The sequence below is a fragment of the Thalassophryne amazonica genome, chromosome 1 (assembly GCF_902500255.1).
Source record: "Thalassophryne amazonica chromosome 1, fThaAma1.1, whole genome shotgun sequence".
NCBI classification, from domain to species: domain Eukaryota; kingdom Metazoa; phylum Chordata; class Actinopteri; order Batrachoidiformes; family Batrachoididae; genus Thalassophryne; species Thalassophryne amazonica.
This window is the reverse complement of record NC_047103.1, coordinates 128,028,603-128,038,234: the sequence shown is the minus strand read 5'-3', so window position 1 is coordinate 128,038,234 and position 9,632 is coordinate 128,028,603. Positions and strand designations below refer to the sequence as shown.

General features: G+C 40.5%; 1 protein-coding gene across 1 annotated transcript in view; it reads right to left on the bottom strand.

Annotated features, from left to right (window-relative positions):
• dmd (dystrophin) overlaps positions 1–9,632 on the bottom strand; it is a 1,392,820-nt gene that overhangs the window by 247,455 nt on the left and 1,135,733 nt on the right. The window contains exon 67 of the mRNA XM_034174291.1: positions 6,736–6,796. Coding sequence (XP_034030182.1) covers positions 6,736–6,796 — 61 coding nt within the window. The remainder of the gene's footprint in view (positions 1–6,735; positions 6,797–9,632) is intronic.

Below are 9,632 nucleotides of genomic sequence, written 5' to 3'. Positions count from 1 at the left end.
AGAGGCGAGATTAAGATGGTTTGGACATGTGCAGAGGAGGGACCCAGGGTATATAGGGAGAAGGATGCTGAGGATGGAGCCACCAGGCAGGAGGAGAAGAGGGAGACCAAAGAGGAGGTTCATGGATGTGCTGAGAGAGGACATGCAGGTGGTTGGTGTGACAGAGGAAGATACAGAGGACAGGGTGAGATGGAAACGATTGATCTGCTGTGGCGACCCCTAACGGGAACAGCCGAAAGACAAAGAAGAAGACACTACATACTATGCACAGTTGAATGGTGATATCTTAGAAACTATGTGGAGTACAACTTTTGATTTGTTGATTTACATAACAATAGAATATTTTTACATTCATTTTTACAGCCCCAATTCCAGTGAAGTGGGACTTTGTGTGAAATGTCAATTAAAAACAGAATACAATGATTTGCAAATCCTCTTCAACCTATATTCAATTGAATACACCACAAAGAAAAGATATTTAATGTTCAAACTGATAAACTTTTTTGTTTTTGTGCAAATATTTGCTAATTTTGAAATGGATGCCTGCAACACATTTCAAAAAAGCTGGGACAAAAGACTGGGAAAATTGATGAATGCTCAAAGAACACCTGTTTGGAACATTCCACAGGTGAACAGGTTAATTGGAAACAGGTGAGTGTCATGATTGGGTATAAAAGGAGCATCACCAAAAGGCTCAGCCATTTACAGGCAAAGACGGGCGAGGATCACCACTTTGTGAACAAATGTGAAAAAATAGTCCAACAGTTTAAGAACAATGTTTCTCAATGTTCAATTGCAAGGAATTTAGGGATTCCATCATCTACAGTCCATAATATAATTAGAAGATTCAGGGAATGTGGAGAACTTTCTACACGAAAGCGGCAAGGCAGAAAACCAACACTGAATGCTCGTGACCTTCGATCCCTCAGGCAGCACCGTTGTGTAAAGGATCTTACCACGTGGGCTCAGGAACACTTCAGAAAACCACTGTCAGTTAACACAGTTAGTCGCTAAATCTACAAGTTCAAGTTAAAACTCTACCATGCAAAGCGAAAGCCATACATCAACAACATCCAGAAACACCACCACCTTCTCTGGGCCCGAGCTCATTTCAAATGGACAGACGCAAAGTGGAAAAGTGTGCTGTGGTCTGATGAGTCCACATTTCAAATTGTTTATGGAAATCGTGGACGTCATGTCCTCTGGACAAAAGAGAAAAAAGCCTATCCAGATTGTTACCAGCGATGTTGTGTCCTCTGGACAAGAGAGGAAAAAGACCAACCAGATTGTTACCAGCGCAAAATTCAACAGCCAGCATCTGTGATGGTACGGGGGCGTGTTAGTGCCCATGGCATGGGCAACTTACACATCTGTGATGGCACCATCAATGCTGAAAGTTACATCCAGGTTTTGGAGCAACACATGCTGCCAACCAAGCAACATCTTTTTCAGGGACATCCCTGTTTATTTCAGCAAGACAATGCCAAGCCATATTCTGCACATGTTACTCAGCGTGGCTTCATCGTAAAAGAGTGTGGGTACTAGACTGGCTTGCCTGCAGTCCAGACCTGTCACCAATTGAAAATGTGTGGCTCATTATGAAGTGCAAAATACGACAACGGAGACCCGGACTGTTGAACAACTGAAGTCGTACATCAAGCAAGAATGGGAAAGAATTCCACCTACAAAGCTTCAACAATTAGTGTCCTCAGATCCCAAACACTTACTGAGTGTTGTTAGAAGGAAAGGTGATGTAACACAGTGGTAAACATACCAATGTCCCAGCTTTTTTGAAATGTGTTGCAGGCATCCATTTCAAAATGAGCAAATATCTGCACAAAAAACGATGAAGTCTATCATAGTAGAGTTGTAGTAGAGAAGCTTGAATCTTCGACTGGACTGGGTTGCTTGACGCAAGGACGTTTCGCTTCAAATTGCAGAAGCTTCCTCAGCTAAAATTCTTGCTCTGGTGGTCTGACTTCTGTCTTGACTCTTGTAGAGAAGAATAATCAAGAAGTCACAAAAGCTGGAGTTAAAAAATAAATAGAAAAAATACTGACCAAAAGTGGCATCAAGTGGTAAAAAACAAAAAAATGAAGTCTAACAGTTTGAACATTCAGTATCTTGTCTTTGTGGAATTGAATATACATAGGTTGAAGAGGATTTGCAAATCATTGTGTTCTGTTTTTATTTACATTTTACACAACGTCCCAACTTCATTGGAATTGCAATATTTCGAGGAGGTAGTCAAATGTGCGATTCAACATCCACCAATAGCAGTTTGCTCTACATCTAAAAATCTGGTCATTCTCAGAACAATTTAATCACTTAAACCAGTACATCACATGAGGATGTAGTACAAATGCACGTTATGTCAACATTACAGTGAAATGCACACAGTACTGCAACATGTATGAAACAAGTGCACGTGGCAAATTTGGACTACATGACAACAGTTCGAGTGATGCGACTGGGGCTGTATTTCCCATCACTGATGGGCAGTAACACACCAGAAGTAACGTATTACTGTAATCCAATTACTTTTTTCAACTAACGAGTAAAGTAAGGGATTACAATTGCAAAAATAGTACTTACATAACTATTATTTTCCCACAAAGAGAATGCATTACTGCGCTACTAAACCGTGAGTTTGTTTTGCAAGCTGTCTCCTGACAATGATGGCGTGACATCAGTGGTAAAAAACAGACATGAACGACGTGAAAATCAAGAAGAGAAAACATGGAGCATGAGAGCGAGCTGGACCATGCAGCATTTAATGCTTGGAAATACTGCCATTACTTTGAGTTTGACTCGGTCAAGGATCATAAAAACATTAGCGTCCACTGTACATTCTGCATTTGAGGAAAAGTTGTATTAACATTGAAAAATTACACCTCAAATCTTAGTAAGCCAGCACAGGAATATGAAGCTGACCGCTGCGGCTACCGCATCCAAATCCACCGAGCGAACATCCAAGGGCCCCTCTCCTGCTAAACAGGTGAAAATAGACCTAAGAGCGACAGGAAATAGTGCTGCTGAACTGAATATTCTCATCGCTGGCTATATTGTCGAGGACATGCTGACCATTTCCACTGTCATTCCAACGCATCGTAGAAAAAATATTGACCAAAAGTGGCATCAAGTTGTTGTAAAAAAAGTCATTTGCAGGATACCTCGACAGACAATATGACAAAATGGATGCTAACTTGAAGGCTGGAGATGTCGACTTTATTTCCACCAATGCTGACATCTGGATGTTGAATAACAAACATTTTATGGGGGTAACAGTTCACTGGATTGATTCCACTTTACAGTGCAACAAGGCTGCCCTAGCATGCAAGAGAATTAGAGGCAGGCACACCTGAGATGTAATTGGAGCAGGGATTGGAGAAATCCATTCATCATATGGACTGCATGGTAAAGTTGTTGCCACTGTACTGGATAATGCATCAAATATTGCCAAAGTTTTCAGAGTATGTCAGCCCTGTAAGTTTGAGTCTGAATCTGAAAATGAAGAAGGTGATGACAAGGAACTGACTTTTACAGATGTCCTAGAAGCTCTTTCAACCACATCTGGTGATGGAGAGATTAGCCTTCCTCCACACTACAGATGTGCATCACACACAATTAACCTGATTTCAACAAGTGATGTTGACAAGCTTCTACGTTCCTGTGCAGACACCAAGGCTGTATATAGGAGTAACATTTTAAAATGCACTGCTCTTTGGACTAAAGCAAGTCAGTCAACATTAGCCTCTGAACAGGTGGAGGAAGTCACCGACAGAAGGCTAAAGGTTCCCACATCCACAACGTGGAATTGAACCGTTTGAGGGTGGGCAATAAAGGGGTTAAATGAACGAGCATATGACATAATAATCCTACTTCTGTGGACAGCCCCATTATCATTATATGCATCAAATCTCGCTAAAACGTACTGACACGACCTCTCCCATTTGTCTCGTCTTCCCTTCTTCACTGGGAACCAAAAAAAACCTGGACTTTTTCCCGACTGCTTTGGTGATTGCATCCGAAAACAAAAGAGCACGCCATGTTTCTGTGTGAAGTACTGTTGTGTTGGGCACTGACAGGCTGTCTCCAGAAGTGGTCAAGTCCTGCGATATCAAGCTGAGGTTCAAGTCGCACAATAGTAACCAATTCTCTGTACCAGGCCATTTCCAGAATCATCACAATTCCCATGAACAAGCTGAATCCTCTGTGTGTAAAACTGGGATTCAAGTGCCTTTTGTAAGAGTACTGCACCACGATGAAGCCCCTGACAGTCGCCCTGGACATTTTGCAAGAGGATGAGTGCACCTATGGGGCTTTACTACCAACACTCACAAGCCTGACGTTAAAGACACTTGACCTGAAAGATGACCTCTCCAGAATGACAGCCAGCCTTCCAGATGTCATTGTAAAGGTAAGACAATTATTTGGTAATTGACTGGGATGGATTTGTGAACTTATTATGCTATTCAAGGTGGGCAGATGTTACACTTTGTTTTAAGCAGTGAGTACAATTATCAAAGTGATAAAATATAATAAAAGATAATTTATTCATCCCCTGTTCAATATCAGGGATATTGATCATCATTAACAATGAATATTAATCATAACATCAACAGACGATTAAAATAAAGAGGCCAAAAAAGCGTCAACCAAAATTAAATCTCAAACAGTACTGATAGCACATGAGATAGTTTAGGTCAGTAAAGCTGACAACATTAATAAAACAGAATATGTAAAATTAACATATTCTTAGATATATTGTATTTTACAGGCCATCATGATTCATTTTGATGCTGTACTAGATAGCGAAGAAGGTCTTCTTTCAGCGGCCACTTGTCCCAAGTTCAAACTTCGATGGGTGAACGTCGGAGAGAACACAACACTCCAACTCCGTCCAGTGCGCCAGTGGAACAGCTGTTCGGTTTATGTGGATCGCTGCTTTCCCCGAAAAGGAACAGACTGTCTGATAGGAGGTTTGAGAAGCTTCTGCTAATGCGATAAAATGACTGTTTCACTCCAAAAGAAAACAAAACACAGAGAGCCTTGTCAGAGTAGCCACAAATCAAGAGTTGGAGACTGTGGCGTTGAATAAAATTTTTGCTTGATGCAATGTGCATGAAGTTAAAAGACTGAAACTAATGAAACAAGTTGTTTAAAAGTCTTTCATTTGATTGAATTTTACATGGTGAATATGCAGAAAGAATAGAATCTGGTTGAAAGGCCAATGCCTTTAGAGCATATTTAGGCTGTGCATCATGCTTTTGAAAAGTAACTAAGTAAAGTAATTAATAAAGTAATTAGTTACTTTTGAGAATAAGTAATCAGCAAAGTAACTGGATTAATTTACTGGAGAAGTAATCAGCAATTAATTACTCTGTCCAAGTAACTTGACCGACACTGTTTCCCATAGTATCATAACGTACACCGCCCTGTGACAGACTGGTATCCTGTCCAGGGTGTACCCTGCCTCAACCCCCCCCCCCCCCCCCCCCCCCCCCCCCCCCCCGTGGCCCTTGATTGGAATAAGCGGGCATAGAGAATGGATGGATGGATAACGTACACTGCCCGATGTTATATGTTATTATGAGCAGACAGGCAAATACAGGGGCACACAAATGCATTTGCACCAGAGTAAAACTGGTCCCAAAATAAATAAAGAAATGTAATAACACCCTCATCCCTGACCACGAGACTTCCATGAAGAAGATTTGTGAGGTGGAGATGCCTGCTTCAGTTGTTAAAACAGGAGCAGCTAAAAGAAATAAAAAAGATGCATGCCTTGAAAGGTGCGCACATGAAACTGTTCACACCCGCAGAGCCTCGGAATGGCCTTTGAGAAGAAAAAATTAGGAAAAAATTATTTGCATGTGTGTGTTGTGTAATTCATTCCCACACTTTCGTTACTTATTTAAATACGTCTGGCAACACATGCAACCAAGACCCTTGACAAGGAGAGGTGCTGACTCACATACATCTTTTTCTCTGACTGATCAAAATGTATTCTGTGCTCAATAAATGTATTTCTGTGTTTGTTATTATCCACATAAACATCCACCAATAGCCTCTCACACAGGGTGTTATTTTATGTCTCAGTTCTCTCTGTGTTCTTGCCAACTTGGAACATTGCAGACATCTATCATATGCACATGGGAAATGATTGCATCCTGTGCGTATACAGTGGCATTAGTAGTGCTCCGCAAAACGTGGCCTTGTTACACACTTCTTTGTCTCTCATAATGGAGTTCTGAATCCGTCACAGATAGGACAACCTGTGCAGCTCTGTGGACAGCTCTCGCTCCTCCTTGGCTGCGCAGACAGAGGCGCAAATGGTAACATGTTGTGCTCTGCAGTTATTCTGCAACAAATCCCAGCATTCCGTTGATGTGACACTGCATTACGCTGACTGCACGATTGCATTGTATCATCCTTTAGTGTACTGCCAGCTATAAGACTTCCAAATTTCAACAGAGCACTGGGGCAGCACATGCTTTTGCTAGATACAAACACTTTTCAAACCATTTTGGGCATAACTGGTTCCTTCCTTTAGCACCAAATCAAGGCACATGCCAATTTGTTAAAGGGTTAGTGCACACAAATTCACAACCCAGTGTCTCCAACCTGACTGAAACTAAGGCTAAGTTTACTAAAACATTTTGATAGATTGTATATCTTCGCTAGAAAGGCAACTGTGGAAATATCAGTAAAGCACAAGAGGTTGGTACTTACTTTATGTAGTAGGGCACGTTGTTTGGGGAGATACCCTGCTCGAAGGGGCTCTCTACAGATGCTCCTGAGACAAACAAAAAAGGGTCACAACAACTGTCTGCAGGCCATTAAACCGTTAACATGCACATTTTACTGCTGGATCAACATGTAAAAGGGCATTCACACAATGACCCCCAAAGAAATATGTATGCAGCAGCTCCTAAAACTTCATGAGTTGACATTTTCTTCAAAGTAATATGCATAATAGTGAAAAACAGCAGCAAAAACAAGAAATATAGCTAATTATCCCATTTATTATGCCCACAAGAGCTGGCACACCGGCCATTAAGGCAAACTGTGCTTTGTGGGAATTATCAGCACAGTTGGAATGCAACTTTGACCAATCAGATTGCTTGGCTGGAAGTGTCCGCTGTATAAGCTTTATTGTGCCTCGAGGGTGAAATTTGCTGCAGTTAAAAACGGAATGATGCATCATGGGATGGGTGCCACAACACATGCTGTATATTAACATTGCAGTAAGATATGAAAAACGTGCGCTTCGTCACTGTGCTCACATCATCATCGTCTTTATTAGAACTCCATCGCCACCTCGATCCATCCTGGAATTTTCTAATATGAGTCCATTATAAAACTGATGAGCCCAACACTAAGTGTTATATTTCTGTGTGGAAGAGTGAGACACCGATTATGCTCACATCTGCAAGAACTTCACTGTTCCAATAAGGGGATTTTAATTTGCATTATTTCCCCTGATATTATGTCTTGTTGTCATTCTACTAATTTTCACTTCTGAGATGTTATCATTGAAAATCTCGAAATTGCTTCAGTTGTGTCTTCAGTGTCTGTTTTTGTTCTTTCATTCTTTTTGTTTTTTTTATATCACTATATCATTATTGTTACTATGAGTGTTGTCTGTGCTTTATAAGACACTGTGTATACTTGCAAATTTTTTACTCAAAATTCTACACACAATACCCCATAATAACAATGTGCTTTTTTTTTTTTTTTTTTTTAGATTTTTGCAAATTTAATTAAAAAACTGGTGAGGAGTGGTGACGAAGTAGTTAGTGCATTTGGTTTCAGTGCAGAAGCTTCCCAGATCAAACATACAACCCTGCCACTTTTCTCCATACAATGTGCTGTTGCATCAGGAAGGGCATCTGGCATAAAATCTATGCCAAGTCAACATGCAGATCTACCTCGGATCTGCTGTGGTGACCCCGAGTGCAAACAAGGGAGCAGCCAAAGGGACTTACTTATTATTAAAAAAAAAAAAAAAACCTAAGAAATCACACGTACATAAGTATTCACAGCCTTTGCCATGAAGCTCAAAACTGAACGCAGTAAAACACTATATTATAGAGTGAAATCAGCTCTACCATCTTGTCAAATCAAGTGTTTCTATTCCAATAAGAGTTGATTTTACACTGTGACAGAGTTGATTTAGCACTGTTATAGAGTATATTTAACTCTATTTTACTCTGCAAAATTTACTGTGTAGTTTCTGGATGCACTGTATTTTCCAAGATAGCTTCCATGTTTGGTATGGAAAAATCTTCTACTGGTGATCAGTCTTACTTTGAAAAGTTACTTTATTAGTTACTTTTTTAGCTACTTTATACAGGTACTTTATACAGTTACTTCATTTGCAGCTTTATGCAGTTACTTTATTAGCAGCTGCCTCCAACTTGTAACTAATAAGTAGTGTAACTCGTAAGGTAACTAGTAATCTAACTTGGTTACTCTTAAGACTGAGTAATCAGCAAAGTAACTAATAGTTAGTTTTCTGACTACTCAATCTTGAAAATAAAGTTAGATTATTAGTTACTTTATTAGTTACACTCAACAGTTGCCGACAAGTTTTCCACAGCTGCTAATGAAGTAACTGTAAAATGTAACTGCAAAGTAACTTTTCAAAGTAACTGTGGCAACACTGCAACTGCTAAACATTTTTGCCAAATATCGATCCTTCTAGTATCAAATCATACCTTCTTAACCTTGCAGAAGAATCCAAATACTCCAGAAGCCATTTCTCAACTTGCGCAGTATTACTTCAGCATGCCAAGTCTGTTGCCTACCAATATGTAGACCTGGGTTCGATTCCTGGTCTGTTTATTTTGTCACATACATGACAATAATTCAAATATAGCTGCAGTTTACATTTTTACCTCAGTGGTTCATCACACCACCACAACAGTGCTTCAGCGCCCCTACTTTCAGAACCTGCACATGAAGGAAGGGGAGGGAGTATAACACAGTGGGCCTCATCCACTAATGGTTTCACAAACTTCTCTTAAATTTATCTTCTGTTTTTTTTATTTTTTTTTTTAGAACGATGGGCTCGTAGAAGTGTAACCTGTTTCTGCATGTCCCCTTTTGTATGTATTTATGGCTATCAGCACCTGCTATTTCGAAAAGTGCATGAGGGGGTGATCATTCCTTTTGCTTGACCCCTGGTGCATTGTTGTCACCTCACTTGGAGGACGGCACTCTGCTGAAAAGATCTAGTTGTTTTCAGCGATCAACCAAAAAAAAAAAAACGCTGTGCTCCTGCCCTATTTTGTGTCATAAAGGGTTTGTTTGTGTAGCCATGATCTCCCTGTCAGTGTGGAGAGCAACAATCTTGCTCCCAGATTCACTGACTCAGTTCCCATTTCTAAAGTCACTTACCCTGCTACAGTCAGTCTCCCCAAAATCATGCATGTCCACCCAACCTTCCATGGTGCGAAAATGAAGCTTGTGCATAATTGTCCTCTGGTTCTCTGCTTTAGACTCCCTTGATCTAGATCGTCAATGGGGGCCCTGTATTCTCGTTTACACTATTTGTGGTTCATCATAAGCGCCAGGGTCGGTTGTTTCTGGTGGTTTGGGGAGGTGAGGTTATATATATCGGAGGA